The 18,127-nt window shown below is 41.5% G+C and overlaps 1 protein-coding gene across 1 annotated transcript in view; it reads right to left on the bottom strand.

Annotated features, from left to right (window-relative positions):
* Positions 1-9,305: 9,305 nt before the first annotated feature.
* The window catches only part of LOC126401138 (potassium voltage-gated channel subfamily H member 5), a 157,933-nt gene continuing 149,111 nt past the window's right edge, over positions 9,306-18,127 (bottom strand). Inside the window, exons 10-13 of the mRNA XM_050062240.1 lie at positions 17,452-17,511; positions 10,932-11,144; positions 9,568-9,630; positions 9,306-9,320 (exon numbers count right to left, since the gene is read on the bottom strand). Coding sequence (XP_049918197.1) covers positions 9,306-9,320; positions 9,568-9,630; positions 10,932-11,144; positions 17,452-17,511 — 351 coding nt within the window. The remainder of the gene's footprint in view (positions 9,321-9,567; positions 9,631-10,931; positions 11,145-17,451; positions 17,512-18,127) is intronic.

Consider the following 18,127-nt stretch of genomic DNA (forward strand, 5'->3'; position numbering starts at 1 on the left):
CGACTCAAATTCCACTAAAAATGTTGGCAATGTCTCACTAAAAAAACCCATCCCATTTCAGTGGTGCAATTTTCGCTCGAAATGCTGCTGATGTCTCGCTAAAATACATCCAGTTTTAGTGGCATAATTGCCGCCAGAAATGCCACCAATGTTTCGCTAAAAACCACTGAGTATTGGTGGTACAATTACTGCTAGAAATGCTGCTAATGTCTCGCTAAAAAACATCCAGTTGATGGCACAATTGCCGTTGGAAATACCGCCAAGGTTTCGCTAGAAACAACTGGTTTTGTGAATTGGGTTTGCCCTGGCCTCCAGCTTGGCAGCTCTCTTGCCTAGGTGTCACACCAACACCATTCCCTCCACCTCCCAATGACAATCAGCACATATATGTTATCTGAACTGCATCACTTTAGAAACTTTAATACCTATGGAACATACCAATGTAACAAATTTGTGGTTGGCAAAAACACACGAGGCCAACATATTCTCGTAGCTTGGGCTGCAGTGGAGTTTGAGAAAGACGGGTAGAGAGATGAACGAAGGAAAAAGAAAACTGTATACATCTTATTTAATTTATTATTTTTTATCGACAGTATATTAAAACTACTGTGGTCATGCTTAGTTCAACAAAAACAAATTGTTTGTTCTTGAGGTCCAACAAACCTGTAGAATGCATTTCCTTCCTCATATTTTTAATGCATTTAATATTTTAAGGATTTTAAACTGCTCTGTAAGAGTACTTATGTTCACAAAATATTGCTCTGGTGAATTTCTCTTTGTGTCCAGTTGTGTCTTTGTATTGACTTCGTACGCAGTCGTGCCGCCTACAAAAATGTGCTTCACATCTTGAATGAGGCAGAGAAGGAGTGTCTATGAGAGGAAAAGAGAAGCAGGAGCGAGAAAGTACAGAAAAGTAAAAAAATAGAAGGATGGGTGGAAAGAAAGAGAAAAGACAGAGTAGGAAGTGAGACATGGGGAGAAAGAATGAAAGAAGAAAGTGAGAGAAATGACGAGGAGAAAGAACGTGGAGAGACAAAAATAAAGGAGGTGAGAGTGTGATGGAAGGGAGATAAGGAGAAGTGAGAGGTGAAAGAAAACAGTGATGGATGAGGCAGAGAGGGAAGGAGGGAGGGAGGAACAGAAACATGGAGGGAGGACAGCCATTGTCACCCCACCTGTCTGTGATGGCAGGATTTCCGGCACTGGCGGTATTGTTTTCTCTCCTTTATGTGGTTTCCAGCCCCCAGGATACGGGGAAGCGTCGGGATATCTTTACACACTTCCTGTACAGCACAAAGCCGCCCAGCACTGCTCTGCAGATCACAAGATAATCCCAACACTCGCTGTGTGTGTTTAAGAGAGACCCAGAAACACGAGACCTGAGCGCTGCTTCGTATCACACCTGATGCCACTTTCAACATCTCACATACAGAATCACTTTAAATCAAAGCTCTTCCAAGGAACATGGAGGTTTACAGTTTCAGTGTTGGTGCAGAGCTCTGCCTTCCACCTGTGTTTGTCACACTAACTATATGCAATTTCACAAATGCATTAAAGGTAGAGTTGGGCCGATTTAAACATTCTGTATACTGGTTCAATATTAAGCCAAGCATTGCACCACTATACAGAATTTTACCACTAGGTGTCGCAACTGACTTAGCAGCCAATCCGAAGTAGAATATAATGAATCTTGCGTGCAAGTTAGAGGTATTACTACCACCTTTTTCCTGCAGTGTGTACACCTTTTTCCTGCAGTGTGTACACCTTTTTCCTGCAGTGTGTACACCACAGACTGTTTAAAATAACAAACATATAACCAATCAGTTTGAAGCCTTATGTTTGGCATTTTGGCCGTTGCCATCTTGGATTTTTGGAGCCAGAAGTGTCCATATTAAGACAAGAGGGTGGGGCTGTGGAGTAGTGAAGTTGGGCATTTTAATATCAGGTTTTATGGGGACTGATGCGCTTTTAACGTCAGCCCCAAGTGGCCGTTTGAGGAACTGCAGTTTTTGGCATTACCGTGTTGGCATAATTATTCAGCCGTGCATCTATAGACAGTGTGCATCTCTCTACCTCGCTCCCTTCTCTACTTACATTTGATCTCCTTAATTTTGCTGGTGCTTGGCCGTCGTCATCTTGGATTTTTGGAGCCAGAAGTCACCATATTTGGACAAGAGGGTGGGACTGGGGAAGAGCGAGGGGGGGAGTTTTTGCAGTTTTTATTTTTTTGACTCACTTATCCCATCGCTTTCAAATCCAAAATGTTGGTGCAGCTCGAGGTTTTTTTGAGACTAACTCTGCTGTGTTTTGTCTCGTCACTATGAAAAACACATTATCTTTTTACTAGACCTTAAGTAGCACGCCATGTGTTGCTCATTCTTAAATTAGATCTCCTCAGTATTGTAGGTTGCCGATGTCAGCTATTTCTTAATTTGCCAGGACGTGTCATAAGGAAAATTTCCAGTATAGCTAGGTTACATAAAATAAAACCAGTTTAAGCTCGTACACTAGACCGGCAAACCTGAAAATCAACCCAACTCTACTTCAATCACAGACTAAAGTTGAAGAACTTACTGTGCACCACCTGTAAACAGCAACCAGACACAGTGAGAGATTAGCTGGTGAACATAGTGGAGCATTTAGGGGCTAAAGAGACACATATTTCCCTCAGAAGTTGGTGGAGACCAAAAACAGAGCTAAAAGAGAGTGAATATTGGACTTAAATTTAACAGGTGGACACAAACATAACTCAGAATGAGTGATCATGTTGCTCTGGAACTGACTTACTTGAAGTGAACAGTTTCTATCCTAGTGGAGTACCATTGTAGATATATCATGGCTATTTCTATAGTAATTGCTATCCAATGAGCAGGGGGTCGGCCTACCTAGCTGCACCAGAGCCCTGTTAGCCTGCATGTTTCCCAGTTATTATAATAACAGGCTTTAATGGCAATTGTTACGGCCCCGACAGGAAACTGCCCATCATGCATCACACTGCTCTGTCACTGCTGGATGTGTGAAAAAGCATCAGTTTGCTAGTAAGTTTACTAGGGCTGCAACGATTAGTCGACTAATTGATGACCAATCGACTATTAGAATAATCGTAGACTATTTTAGTTGTCGACTAATTGGTTTGAGTCATTTTTCGTAGAAAAGTACTGTAAAAGTACCCCAAAATACTCTTATCGCAGCTTCTCACGTTCAAATATTGGCAGCTTTACACACTCTCCCATGACGGTGAACTAAAACCCTTTGGCGTGAGTACGACACAAGACATTAGATGACATAATTTTGGGGTTTGGGAGAGACAGACACCGACATTTTTCAACATTTTAACACATTTTTCGATAAAATGATTAGTCGACTAATCGAAGAAATAATCGACAGATTAGTCGACAATGAAAATAATCATTAGTTGCAGCCCTAAAGTTTACCAAATTGACTTTAAAGGTGATTATATGTCAATGTTGTTTTCACAACCTCTTTCCACCTTCGCCAAGCAGCTGAAACAAATAGTGTCATAAACACTGTGCTACAAATAAGAAAGTAAAAGGCAGAAACAACAGAGAGGAAACCAAAAGACGAACTCATCCTACACAACAGCCCTTTGCCTTTACATGAAATGAGACGACACTTCACAAAAACTAAATTGTTTCTAGCATACCCTGGCCTTTAGTTCTTTTTTAGTCCCTCACAGAGCAGGTAACCCTTACTAGTACAAGGACATGAACCCCTGCCCGACCTTCCATCCAGTAACGTGGCCTATTGCTCTTTATTTTGGAATGCAGTACCAAGCCAGAGGTCTCGCTACCAGGAATCAGACTTCTGGAATCACACCCTGGGGAACACCCCAATATATTTCATTAAATTTTTCTCCAGACCTCCAAGAGTCTGATAAAGCACTTCTTAAAATCACAGTATAATGCAGTTCCCAGCGCAGTGGAGCAGTTTTCCATGAGGAATCATACTGATGTAATGGACTTTATTGAGAAAGTTACGAGTTACTGAGAAAAACAGCTGTTTGATTGTTACAGCAACCTCTTCTCCACTTCAACGGCCACCACAGAGACTCGAAATTACAACAGTCTAATTTGATAATTTTCTCGGTTGCCGACAATACAAGCAACAAGCAGAGAGGAATGTGAGGGCGAGGAGCCTCAGCACTCCCCATTCTTGTGATACAGACGTGTACGACAACACCCACCCACGTCTCCTGCCAGGAAACCTGCCTCGCGGGCCCCTTCAGCTACCAGGAGAACATCGCCTCACTCAACCTATAGAGATGTCTCAACCCACCACTGTCTAAGTTGACTGACGCGTTTGTGCGGCTGAATACCGACACTTGTTGGCCACACAAAGGCAGCTGGTAGCTTTTGTTGCCAAAGATGACAAGCAGAATCGCCTTACTCTGTGCGGGACAATGGAGGGCTGCGTTGATATGGTATTGTGTGTCAGCATCATCAATGGCTGCGCTGTTTTTTTAGGTCTCTGTAAAGAGGTGCTCCGCCATCACACAAGATTTGATTTCTTGTGAAGACCCCAAACAACAAAGGAGCTGAAAAAAGCGGCCGATATGCTTCTCTTTTTTTTTCCTGCTGGAAGTCGGGAGGATGAATACAAACAAGGATCATAGAGTTACAGCTGTTTCTCAAGTGCAGGCCTTAAGAGGCTTAAAGGGAAAATCCAACTTAAAACACGCGTCACCTACATCACTCCTGTGATCTGCGAGCATAATGATGATCTTCCTGCCTGTGATCTGGGAATTTTGAAATATAAACAACTCCTTCAAAAAGCTGCAAACAACAGAGGCAGAACTGTCTGTGGTGATGTCACTCAGAGACAAATCCTGCAGCTGCACTGCTGACAACACAAACAGACATCCTACACACTTCTGCACAGCACAGCTTCATGTTTTAACTTCACTATGTGCACCAAACCTGAAGGTTTACTGCTTCAAAACTGAAAATACTAAATGTAACGGCAGTTAGAAAGTTTAGCATGTGTCGTATACCATTATTCTAAATGTTTTGTGTCAATGGGTTTGGAGTGACTTATTGAACCTGTATGTCTTATATGCAAAAGGAAAACAGTATTTAAAGCTGAAGTAGGATATCAAGGACTGAATACAAATGACAAAAATTCAACTAAATATATCAAGGTGAAATGGGAGAAAGAACTCAATGTAGAAATTTCAGACGGAGATTGGCATAAGATATAAAGATAAGATACACCACTCAAACCCTAATTCGTGAATCTGGAGGGGGATTCTCATGGAAGAATCTGATTTGTTTCTTTATTACACCAAAATTGAAAAGTAAGCACCTCTATAGATGCCAGAAATGTTGGCGAGAGTGTCTTCTGATGTAGACCACTCTCATGTTTTTTGGAAATGTCAGAAAATAACAGTATTTAGGAAATGGTATGTTAAAGCAACACTTACCTTTCTGGAAATGTTACAGTCCGAATGTTGCATTCGGACTGAATGCAATGATTGAGCGTCCTGTCTGTCTTCCCCATGTGGAGGCCACCGACTGACGTAACCGCTCGTGTAACAGCCCGCCCGTAACAGTTTCTGCTGGACAGGTATTTTTAGTTTGCCTCGAGCCTAATGTAAGGCTATAACGTTATATATGACAACACAGCATCCAGTTGTTAACGGTTAGCCTACTGTAGCTTAACGTAGCCTGAGCCTCCATATTATCTTCCTTGTTTGTTGCCCATCACCAGTACTATCTAACGTTAGCGTTTACGTTATATTACAAAACTCATCAGTAATGACTGACCCCAGATAAATCTCAAAACTCCAGGGTTGCGTTTGACTGTGCAGGACAGGTAACGTTATGTTTAGTTTGCTTATAACATATAACGTTATATGACAACACAGCATCCAGTTGCTAATGGCTAACGTTAGCCTACAGTAGTGTAGCCTCTGAAACATAAACGTTATCTTCCTTGTGCGTTTCCACTTACTCGTAACGTTAACGCTACTATCTAATGTTAGCACTGTAACCTTATTCTAAAACTCATCAGTCATCACTGACTCCGGTTGAGTTTTAAAGCTGCGGGGTTGTGTTTGACTCTCTTGGTTTTAATGTTACACTCACTCTCCTCTTCCGTGTATCTAATGTTACCTTGCCAACGCCTACATCTATCATAGACGTAATGAGGATGTAATGAAGGAGGGGGGAGTAGGACGTTAGAGGGAGGTGGAGTTGCAGGAGGAGGGGGATGGGACTTTGGAGGGAGGCGGGAGTTGTGGATGTTCAAAAGTGCTTTGTGAAATGAAAGAAAGGTAAGCTTTAAGTGCTTCAGCACACACTTGGATATGAGGTTCCTAATAGGTTCCTCAGAAAACAGCCAAAATTTAGCACAATTTATTGTTAAGTATTTCATTAAGAGCCCTTTGAAGCCTTTAATCACAATCTTCAACAACCATGTCGGGCTTTAAATGCTGCTGAAGTACTAGACACTGCGCCGTGCAGTATGAATGTGAAGCCTGCATATTATCTGAAAAAAGATTAATTGCTGCTGAATTGTGAATCACTGTGCGCCATTCAATATGAATGTAAAATTTAACAAATAATTGTTTGTCTTGAAAATAGGGTTGGGTCGGTATGAGAAAAAAAGAACGGTCCGGTTTTTGTGAAAAACCACATCAAGTCGGTAATACCGGATTTTTACCACTTGGGGGCGCAATTGACTCATTTAAAATAAAAAAACGACCATAGGACAACAGAGTGACAGTAACACGTTGTTTCTTTTATTCCTTACAAATAAATTTGCAGGTTTAGCTTACTCAATCAGTGCAAACAAGGGTTGCCTCCTTCGTCTGGCTCAAAGCCAGTGTGTTGCCATATTGGTGCATTCTTTTATTTCTTCGAGACTAAATTGTCCGCCATTATCGACTCTCCGTCACTGTTAAACAAACTCCAGGCTACAGTAGAGGCCTCGGCGCATGCGCACTCGCACCCCCTAGCTCACTCCCCGCCCCACCCCCACCCCCCTCTCTCCTGCTCGCTGCGCGCTTGGCGAAGAGGCAGACACGTAGGTGCTCACAGACTCGGGCGTACTATAAGCAAAGGTGGTAGTAATCCAGTATCTTTGCTATAAGCGGAGCGGACTCCGCGAGTAATGTCCGCAGTCATTCAGTCAAAACTTGGATGAGCACTAATTTCCTGATGTTAAATTCAGACAAAACTGAAGTTATTGTTCTTGGCNAGTATCTTTGCTATAAGCGGAGCGGACTCCGCGAGGAATGTCCGCAGTCATTTGGGCTTCCATAGTCGAGCGCACTTCCACGTTGTAGTTTCCTGTAAAAATGTCCGTGAAAAATCCCCGCGATGTGAAAAATACATGCCGAGCAGTCTTTTGTGTGACACTGGTGCGCGCGGTCATAAAATCTGAGCTTTGCGTGCAAAGGGCTTGTGGATGTCCGCTTTTAGTCCGGGCGGACCTCCGCGGAGTCCGCTCTGCGTACGTTCCGCCCGAGTATGGCTGTAAAATGACGTATGCGGTCAGGTCGGTCTCAAAAAAAAAAAAACAAGACGGAGTACCGAACCGAACCGAACTGGTATTACCGAGAACCGACCCAACCCTACTCATTGGTTGTTTTCACTGACATGCAGTAAGGCCATTAGAAATGCTAAAAGACAATTGAGTAGGCATAGGAATATGATTTTTTTTTTCATCTGTCTTAATGTGAATGTGAATCTAGTGACAGCTAAAGCAAATATAACAAGTTATTTTCATAAAAATGACCAACTGCAGCTTTAATAATTGACAAAGTGTTTTGGATAGGAATATTGATTATTCACAAAGGTGGGAATGAAACTCCACAGGATAACTTTACTATTCTAGCTCTCCAAGAGGTCAGTACGAATTACCTTGGACCCACGGAGGAAACTCATTTCAGCGGCTTCTATCCATAATCTCATTCGTTCGGTCACTACCCAGAACTCATGACCATATGTGAGGGTCTGGAATAGAGATGGACGAATAAATCGAGAGCTTTGCCTTCCAGCTGAGCACCCTCTTTGCCACGATGGTTTGGTGCAATGCCTGCATCACTGCTGACGCCTCACCAACTGCCTTCCACCATCTTCTTGCTGAGGACCATGGCCTCAGACTTGGAGGTTGCTCCGTATTATCTATCGTCAGTGATGTTGTTGTGCTGAGAGAGCTCTGCCATTACTTTGGTGAGTTGCATATCGTATTGTGACTGGTGGATGTATTTTAGAAAGCCAGTGTTTGAACCAGGACGTAGATGAATGCCTCCTTCTGGTGCTAATGGCTCCATTTTCAGGAAACCAACCCTGAATGTTGTTTGGATTATTGTCGCCATAAGCTGGTAAGTAGCACCAATGAATGCCCAACTTTTAAATTTCACAACAACAGAGACTGTCAGACTGACTTATATTGTTGTTGCTGAGTAAAGTTGGCATCTGTGACAGTTTAACAGCTTCTACCTCAAAACTTCTCCACACCAAACAATCTGCGCAGCTTTGCACTCGCTCTCTGTTGTAATAATCTCTCCTTCTTGTTATTCGCTGTCAGTAAACGCTCATCTGGGGCCGGCTGATGGTGATGAGAATGTGCACGACACGGGCTGCTGCAGCCATGTTTGCCATCAATGCTATCTGTGCTTGTCTCAGTAAAAAGCAGTTTCAGTGACATTATCTCTGCTGGCTTCTTATTCTTCCTTTCCCGTTGCCTCATTCTTCTTCTCCTCATGAATATTACAGCACGAGGCTGCAGAGAGCAATATGCGCCGCAGCAGATAAGAGTCTGACTGTTTGTGTTTAACACTTGAAAGTCAGGAAGAACGTCAGCTGACGGCCGGTTTCCAATGTGAACGATTGAAGTGACTCAGCTTTCATCCCTTCGCTTTCTGCGTAATCGCTGTTTACATTTTCAAAAGAGAAGTGTAAAAATGGCAGGTATAATCATGTCGCTGTCGAGTGATTTTCACTTCAGTCGAAGGATTATGCGTTTTTCTGTTTTTGTGTTTTCTGACCTGCTGCGATTATGAAAACCATTCAAATCGGACAAGGTCAAAATGCATCTTCGACAACCAAAGAAAAACAGCATGACAGCTTTGCTTGCTGCATGAAAACATGACATTTTGGGGATAAAATATTTTTAACACATCCAACCGTCACCCGGTTCATCTTCTCTCAAACAGCACAAACGGATGCTGCTTTTGTAAAATCTAAGTGTATTTGACTTTTTAGTTGTTTCTCTTTTGCTTTATTCTGTCATGTTTCATTCATCTAATGTTCTTCCTGTCTTTTTTCTGACATCAACCTTCAGGTCTTCATGAGCTGCACGAGACACATAAACTATGTTTTTATGATTCTGTTATTCCCAGTATGAATCAATTAGTTATTTGGCATTTACAGCTTATTTTAGATTTGTACAGAAATTTCTCAAATTGCCAGACTGTTCAGCCATGGTCGTATTTTGCATTGTTGCAAGGTGTCTGTGTATGCAAATAGGTGTGTGCCAGGAGGAGATCAGTGGTTGGTGGCTACGGCAGGTGATTGGCGCGTATTAATGATGGCTCTCTACCTTAAGAGCCAAGATGGCTTTGGCTCTGCGGCTGTGGAAGGGCACGTCTGCCTCACCTTCCAACTGGTCACAAGCACGCACACAGACTGAATGAAGCATTTGCCATGCTGATGGTTTTGTTTGGCTGGAGGTAGCAGGGATGGACTGCCTATTTTGTTAACCTTGGTTTGTCGTGTGTACTTAGTGTTATGAAGGTCAGTGGTTGTTTTGTTTTTTGTTTTTTGTTTTTAATTTCTTCAGGTTAGATAGGTTGCTTCTTGAGTTTAGGGGTGTTTTGCTTTCTTTTGTTGGCCTTGGTCATCCTGAATTCTGACCAGGAACCCAATATATTCATCTGTGATTGTGAATAAATTAGACTGTTTGCTTATTAAGTGAAATTTTGAAATTGCGCAAAGAGGCGAATGATGCGAATTTCGCGTGTTCGCTCTATTCGTGTTGCGCCATTCACGCCGGCAGCACAAATTCACGTCTAATCGCGTCTTTACACTGACTTTGTATATAATCTTATCGTGCGAAAAATTCGCCTCGCGCCCGGTGTGAACACACTGTTAGTCACTCACTCTGCAGCAGGAAACGACACTTCAAAATAAAACTCTGTGCCGGAAATTCACTGTACTTCAAAATAACGTGTGTTTTTTACAAACTTGGCACTTTCATGAGTCACTTGCGGTCCGTTCATAATGCACTGGCAACCCACTTTCGGACCGTGACCCACCAGTTGGGAGCCACTGGTCTAAAGTGAGTGGTGCAGGTGCATTCAGGGTGTGTCCAACCACTTCTGTTAGTTAATTATAAGCATTGAAATTAAAAACCATAGCTATAAATTTTATATAGAAAACAAAACCTAACTCTTAACCTCTGAAATAATCAATAAAGTTTTCCTGCTCCTCGTGCATAAATGTGCACAGTGTCTCTTTTAACTGGGAGTCAGACAGCAGCTCTGCTCTGATCTCTGCTGTGTTCACATTTAGAGAATGTCGTTAATATTTTCTTCATTAATAATATATTATTTCCGACCTGCAATCTATCCATGTAACCCAATGTGTATAACAGGGAGAGTGTACGCACGCTGTAAACTTGCCTATGTAGATGCACCTTACTACCGGAATATTGCGCCCTTTAAATAGCAGGAAGTACTGCAACATTCTGACTTTGGACCAGCTAACAATTGTTTTTGTATATTAAAGGTCAGAAAAGGTGAAAATCGGCCCATCACAACTTCGGTAGAGTCCAGGATTAGTTTAAATGTCTTGTTTTGTCCAACCAACAGTGCAAAACCCAAAGTTATTTATGATATACACTAACATAAACCAGAAAATGCTGCAAATCCTACTAAGTGTCACTTTAACACTTAAGGCATCTACTAAATGACATGAGCACATACCTAAGATGGCGATGACCTCGTCGTCCTGGATGACCTCCAGTGACCCCGACACAACGAAGCACAGGGTGTCGACGCTCTCTCCGGCGTGGAAGATCAGGTCTCCGGGGGCGCAGTGGGTGGTTTGAAACTCCACTGCCAGCGAGCGCAGGCAGCCGTCACTGGCTAACCGGAACGCAGGATGTTCGTTGAAAACCTGAGTGAGAGAGCAGGAATTTGATATTCATCATCTGTTCTTTACAGTTATACTCTCGCTACAGTAGCAGCACCGTCTACCGCTGCCTTCACATGATTACAGGCAGATTTGCTTAGCGCTGGTTTGAGACATTTGATTGAGTAATGCAGCAGTGTTTTGAATGTTATGCATCATGCAAGTTTTACACCTCAAATTTCTAATTACTATTTAGTAGTTCTTTTATCCAGCTCCTGATGACTCTTGATGCTATGAACTGATGAACACTCATCATATTTTGTGGTCTGTGAAATTCAAAGTGATAAAAATAGTCTTTCAGAAGAGAAGTTACTCATTCATGTTACAGCTGACCAACAGTTTCAAACACAGAATGTGCATTTTCAGAAGTGTATTAGAAAAAGAAAAGCTTAAACACTCTCCAAAAAGTTAGCAAGTGGAAGTCTATTGTGTTGATGTATTTGTATTCGTTAGTGTAGTTTAAAACTACTGTGTGCATTTACACAAATTTAACAGTTTTGTCCACTGTTGTCTGTGTGAAATATCACACCGATATGAAAAAATAAATACTGCCCAAGCCTTCTTTAACACTTTTGGCTTTTGAAATGCTAGCAAAAAGGTACACTGCAGCCCGTAGAGGACACTTTCAGGCCTGTAAATGAACACAGAGGTCATATGCTGATATCAATTGACATGAAAATGAAGCAGCTTCTGCACAGTGAGATAACACAGCACAGTACCAGTGAAGCCTTCATTTGGTTTGTTCCTTATTTCACTGAGACGAGTTGAGTGTTTTCATATCAGCGCTTCCTGTCAATCACCTGAAGCTCCCGGGAAGAAATGTAAATCTCAATCAGGAAATAATCCCTCAAAACCACGTTGCCTTACAAACGTCACTGTCACGACTGTGTATTTTCATAAACCGTTGTTTGGCTGGGACAGCAGTTGGCTCTCTGTCAGCAGTCCCAAACTGCAGCACGGAGACACCGAAGTGTTTGAAGTTTGAGGACTTCAAAACCCCAAAATCCTCTAATGTGACACGGTTAAACTGCACACACTATGTTTATGAGGCTGGCTGGTTTGTGATGGTTTACATCAAAAGAAAAAAGAAGCAAAAGACTGTTTGTGAGTCCGGTTTTCTTTGGAAACGTCGAGCGCTCACGTGCTGCTGTTTTTCAGGAACATTTTGCATTTCATGTTTTCAATCATGAAGTCTCACATTTTCAACCAGATAAAACAAACAAAATCTTTTAGTACTGGAAAAGGAATTAGTATCAGGGACTTTTATTTTTACAGACTTATTAGCATACTACATGTGTGTTCATTATTTTTGTTTTTCATTTTAGTTTTTACCAGATTTTAATTGAACTAACTTAAAAAGAGCCCGGAGTGCTTAATGAGCACTACATTTGCATTTCTGCTACAATTTTTCTGTCATAATTTTTATTACTAAGCATTTTCTGATGTGTATTCTTTGCAAAAGGACCTAATTTATGGTAAAATGAGGGGGGACAATGCCTTTTTGCAAAACATTACAATGGCTTTTGGATTGTTAAAAATCTGTTTAAACTGCTACTTCTGAAAAATCCATTTATCTTTGGTGAAATTTTTCAAAATGAAAGCTCAGAGTCATCAACTTGCCTCGAGCTCATTAAGGGGATAGCTGGGATTTTTTAAGTGGGTTGTATGAGGTACTTATTCATAGTCATTGTATTACTTACAACAGTGGCGCCGGCATCCGTAATCCTGTATGCACTGTGCGTACATTATTTCAATGATTAATCATCCTATCTTGAAAATAAAATTGTGACAAAAGCAGCAGATCGTGTCTTTGGTTCTTTGTGACTGATGAAGGTGCACAAGATGCATTTTTTGGCTGTGTCCGCTCACTATGACGCAGTCTGCTAGCGTTACTGCTGCTAGCATTAACGTTACAATGACAAAGGCCAGTCCAGGCTCCACACGCTTTGCAAAGCGATGAGCCCTGGGGGGAATCTACTGCTGCGGCTCCCCTCATCAGTGACTGCTGTGCGAGCTCAGAATACGTTGATGTTTTGTCTCAGGAGCAAATATCATTGGTAAGGTAAACACTGTGATGAAGATTCTCCTTAAGATGCCTGTATCCACCGCCAGTGCTGAGCGACCCTTCACTTGTTTACATCACTTGAAGACGTCATGACTGACGAATGACTGAGTGGACTTGCACTGATGAACATCCATTATGATATTGGAAGTGATGCAAAAGCCGTTCTGCAGGAGTTTGAAGCAACAGGTGCTGCAGAATGAAATTCAAATAGGTTGGAATACTATTTAATTTTCTCATGGAGGAGGTTCCTGTGCGTACTATGAAATATCATCCTGCCAGCACAACTGACTAACAATAGATGGCAGCTGGGATGCCTCCAGTTTGGAGAAGCGGCAGGGTTATCGACAGAAGCTAATAGGGCCCGACCGATTTATCAGCCGGCCGATTTAATCGGCCGATTATAGCCATTAGAGAATAATCAGCAATTGGCCAAAAGCTGGCCGATTGATGCCGATGTTAACACTTATATTTTCATCACTAATAAAATGCAGGGAATATGGTGTTAAACCTACCTCTGTTAAATTGGCAATAATAAGAAGAACTCTGGTACTGTGAACATACATGTGAATGTCTTAATTCATATAGACTTTGCATGATTATTTTATTTCCCAGAGGTTTACTGCCTTTTTGCACATCATATTTTTGATTTATTTTGTGTTCAAATTGTTCATGTGCTGCTTGTTCCACACAATTTCTAATAATAAAAGTGTTTGAAAATAGTAAAATGTTCTTCCTTCAATTTATATCTTTGTAAGTGTTAGAACTATATTTAAGCCATCAAAAGCAGGTATTTCGGGGTTTTTTAAATTGAAAAACGTAAAAATTTAATCGGCCGATATATCAGTTATCAGATTTTTTTTATTACATAATATCGGAATCGGCATCGACCCCCAAAAAATCCCTATCAGTCGGGCCCTAGAAGCTAAGCAATGTACTTCTGTGGAGGGGGCAGCAGCAAAGCATATTTTAGCCACCTACAAAAACTCAATATGCATTCAAGGCTCTGCTATATCGAAACTATTTTTACTTCTTTACCTTGCAGCAGACAGCCCTTTCTGACGGGGACCTGAAGCTGTTCTCTATGCTCTCTTTAAAGCCAGCAGACTCCTTTAACAAAAAGATTAATTTAACCTCACAGAACACGGGAGCTTCTGGTCTACTGCTGCCTAATAGTTATTGTGCGACTTTGCTGCATCTTAACAAACCCTTTAAAACACCAAAGTCATGCAATAACACAATCAAACTAACTGATCGAGGCAGCGGTAGACCAACAGCTCCCGTGTTGAGAGGTAAAATTACTGTTTTGGTTGGCGGATGGGATTTGAAGAGAGCAGACATAACAACTTCAGTTCCCTGTCGGAAAGGGCTGACTGACGGCGAGGTAAAGGAAAAGATATTCTAAATACAGCATGCACCTAAACTGATATTATCTTTTTAAGTGGGACTACTTGTAGGTGGCTGAAATATGTTTTGCTGCTGCCCTTGTCCACAGCAGTACATTGCTTAGCTTCCGTGTTGGTGCTCCTGTCTGCTCTTCAATCAACGGGCATGGCGACAGACATCTATTGTGGGTAACACACCGACTATGGATAAGTTCATCATACAGCCCCACTTAAAAAAATCCTATCTATCTATCTATCTATCTATCTATCTATCTATATTGAGCAGCATCAACCTACACTCCTGTAAAATCACTGCACTTGATAAATAAATAGCTTGTATATGAAATAAAGACTTTGAGGCACCATAAGCAGCAGTCCCTCTGAATGACAGGACTAATTTTAGTAGCTTCTGAGTGTTTGTCATTGGAGATGGTTGTTACACAGCTGAAGGTGTCCTTTGTCCGATGCCAGTTCAGCAGTTTGAGTCTGCCAAAGTTTTGGGACTCATATCAGTCATGTCCAGTGATGCCCAGGAGCTTCTGACTGAGCCCATCTACTGTAACCAGTATTTAGTTATGTAATAAATGCACATGAGCACTGGCACTCAGTGTGCTCAGTGTAGTGAAATCCCACTCCAGTTTGTGTGAAGATGGTTCAATATGGTTTTTGGGGCCAACTCAGGTGTTTGGAAATGTTACTGCAACCATTAGACATCCGCCCTCTGTCTTAAAAAAGACATTCACACCTACACATTGTTTTAATCCTAGGTTTAGTTTGATGTGTGTAAGTAAGTGTAAGTGTTTGTAGCTGCACTAGTATTTGGCACCACAACCTGTTAGTGTTGACAAGATACTGGAATTTAAAATTGGAAACAAATACCTTAAAAAATGTGATACTATTTTTGATACTATGGGGAAAATTGACATTAAGGGCTAACAAGTTTTTTTTTAAAAAGATACATATAACAAGGCTACTACATGATGACAACAATTTTTCCCTTCTTAGTTAGCTGAAGAAAACAGCAATGAGAAAGCTCAGGTGGGACCGGTGCATCGATACCACGGATAATGAGTATCGAAACTGTTTCAAATATTTAGTATCAATGTGTATTGATAAATTAATATTTCTGACAGCACTGCAACCTACCAAACATAGGCTGAACAGAGAGAATGATAAATGTTATTGGATGTTTTTTCTTACTCTTTTTGTTGAATCCTCTCGTGTAGGATTTGTAAATGTCTAACTTTAGCACCCCTTAACCCTTTGGGCCCTAGGCCTTTTTGGGGTATTTTTACTGCCTTTACTTTTAAGCTCATATCACAGTCATTATTATTATTAGTCATCATTTTTTCCAGGACAATCTGGACTAACCAGATTTGCCATCATTTCATGTCCTTCTACGTGCCTGTATTTTATATTCATTTTTTTATCAATGAAAAATACAAATCTGTGTGCCTAAATTCTTACATGTATCTCAGCATAGCAAGTTGGAAGTTGACATATTCTGCCATATATGAAGAGGGGANTCCAAGATAATATTTGTTTTTCAGTTTCAGTTATATATTGGGGAGACATTTTGGGCATTGGTGGGGGGGCACGTGTCCCCCTCAATGTATATGGTGACTACGGCCCTGTCAGCATGCATAATTAGGCCTCAGTTGTCTGTGTGCGCAAAGGTGAAGTGGCTGGTCTTGGCATACAAAGTTTGATGATGTGTCAACTGGACAATATGGAGATATTTGCATCTTGAAAGCCGGACTACAAATGTGGATAGACAGGGAGAAACACATGCAAGCCTAAGACGTGGTAAGATACGATATTCCTCACTATATGAAGTGACTGATAACAAGATCTGTATAATGGATTCGTCAGGTTTTTATTCTGTAGACAATTGATCTGGATTTATAGCGTGATGGGATGACAGCACAATGATGTGTGTGGTCCTGCGCTTTCGTGTGATATGCGTGGCATTTCTGTGCGAGCCTGCGTTCGCGAGTAATCCATCTAAGCGTAATGTGTGTGCAAAGCTGTATGAAAGCTCTGTTATACATCATTTTATTGTAACTTTATCAATTTTTTTCGCTGTGAAAACACTGGATTACCGACAATTGCTTGGCCTTGTCGGAAAGCTACAGCCGCTGTTTCACGTGTTATGCGTGGCTTCTCGCTATGATGCACAGTCGCAGAAAAAATCCACAGAGAAGAACGGGTGTGAATTTGGACGCACTATGCGTCGTTCGGGCCCATAGGGTTAATGCACCATACAAAGGGCCATAAATGTCCTTTTTTTCTTTTCTTTCTCACATATCAATTGTTTTGAGAAACGAAACCATGTGCCATCAGAGTAGTCGAGTACCAGGGGTGTCAAACATGTCAAATACAGGCCAGGAGCCGCGTGCCAAAGGGTATAATCTGGTCCACTCAATGATTTTGCTAAGTAAAAAAATTGCAGAGAAGTCATTTATTCCACTTTTTTTAATTAAATGCACTGCTATTCCTGTTTGTTCAAATGAACCAGTTCCTGTTTCTTCACAGAGGTAAATGGGGAGCCAGTGTGCTCAGTGTGCTCACAGCACCTTTCAGTACTCAAGGAATATTATAGTCAGCACCACTATCAAACTCATCATGGCGAAAAATACAACAACTTGCAAGGACGCCTCTGCTCTATTAAATGGCTTTAAAAGTGTTCACATGTATCAAACTGTGACCTAACTGCATTATTATCCCCTGACTTTTCACACAGTTAAAACACAGAACTCACACCGTCCGTCCCATTTCCTTTTGTATACAGTGAAGTGCTCTGATACATCTAGTGTGGGTCTGTAGATAATGCATAGATTCGTACCTTCCTGTTGAGGTGGACACAGATGTCGGCCCGCATGTCCTTGGGACAGATGGATAAGACCTGGAAGACAGAGACATAAGGGGGTCAGACTGCTGTCTACAGAAATTCTCTCTCAGGACTCAACCTGGTAGAAAATAGTCACAAACAGTTTTTGATGGAGGTCTGTTAGCAGCGAGATGACAGTTTAGAAGCTTTATCAGGTAATGAGGATGTTTTTGTACTTGTGTGCTTGTTCTTCCTCTCGTTGAAAACATTGGCTGTCTTATTGCCAGTGTGTGGAGGAGGAAGCGATCACGTCATGGGTCCCAAAGACTGACACAATCCTTACAGAGCCACACATTCACGTCAGCCAAAATTACACAATTTGAAAGTTTGTAGATGTACAACTGAGTTAGCAAACCCCACTGGGACAACCAGGAAGTGGTCCTTACTTATGCCTACCATACACTACAAGACTTTTAAAAGACTAAAGTCTGACACCCTCTCACATCTAGAGACATGTTATTTGTTACAAACTTAAAGGCTTTGCAAATACTAGCGGTCCTGCAGGGTCACTGTTTTCAAGACTACAACTAGATTCCCTTTAATGTTATTTCCCACCCTGCTCCTGGTGGAAAATATTATGTCAAACTCCCTTTTATGAACTATTACAAGTCCTTTTTTTTTTTTTTTTTTT

Source organism: Epinephelus moara, chromosome 14 (genome assembly GCF_006386435.1).
Source record: "Epinephelus moara isolate mb chromosome 14, YSFRI_EMoa_1.0, whole genome shotgun sequence".
NCBI classification, from domain to species: domain Eukaryota; kingdom Metazoa; phylum Chordata; class Actinopteri; order Perciformes; family Serranidae; genus Epinephelus; species Epinephelus moara.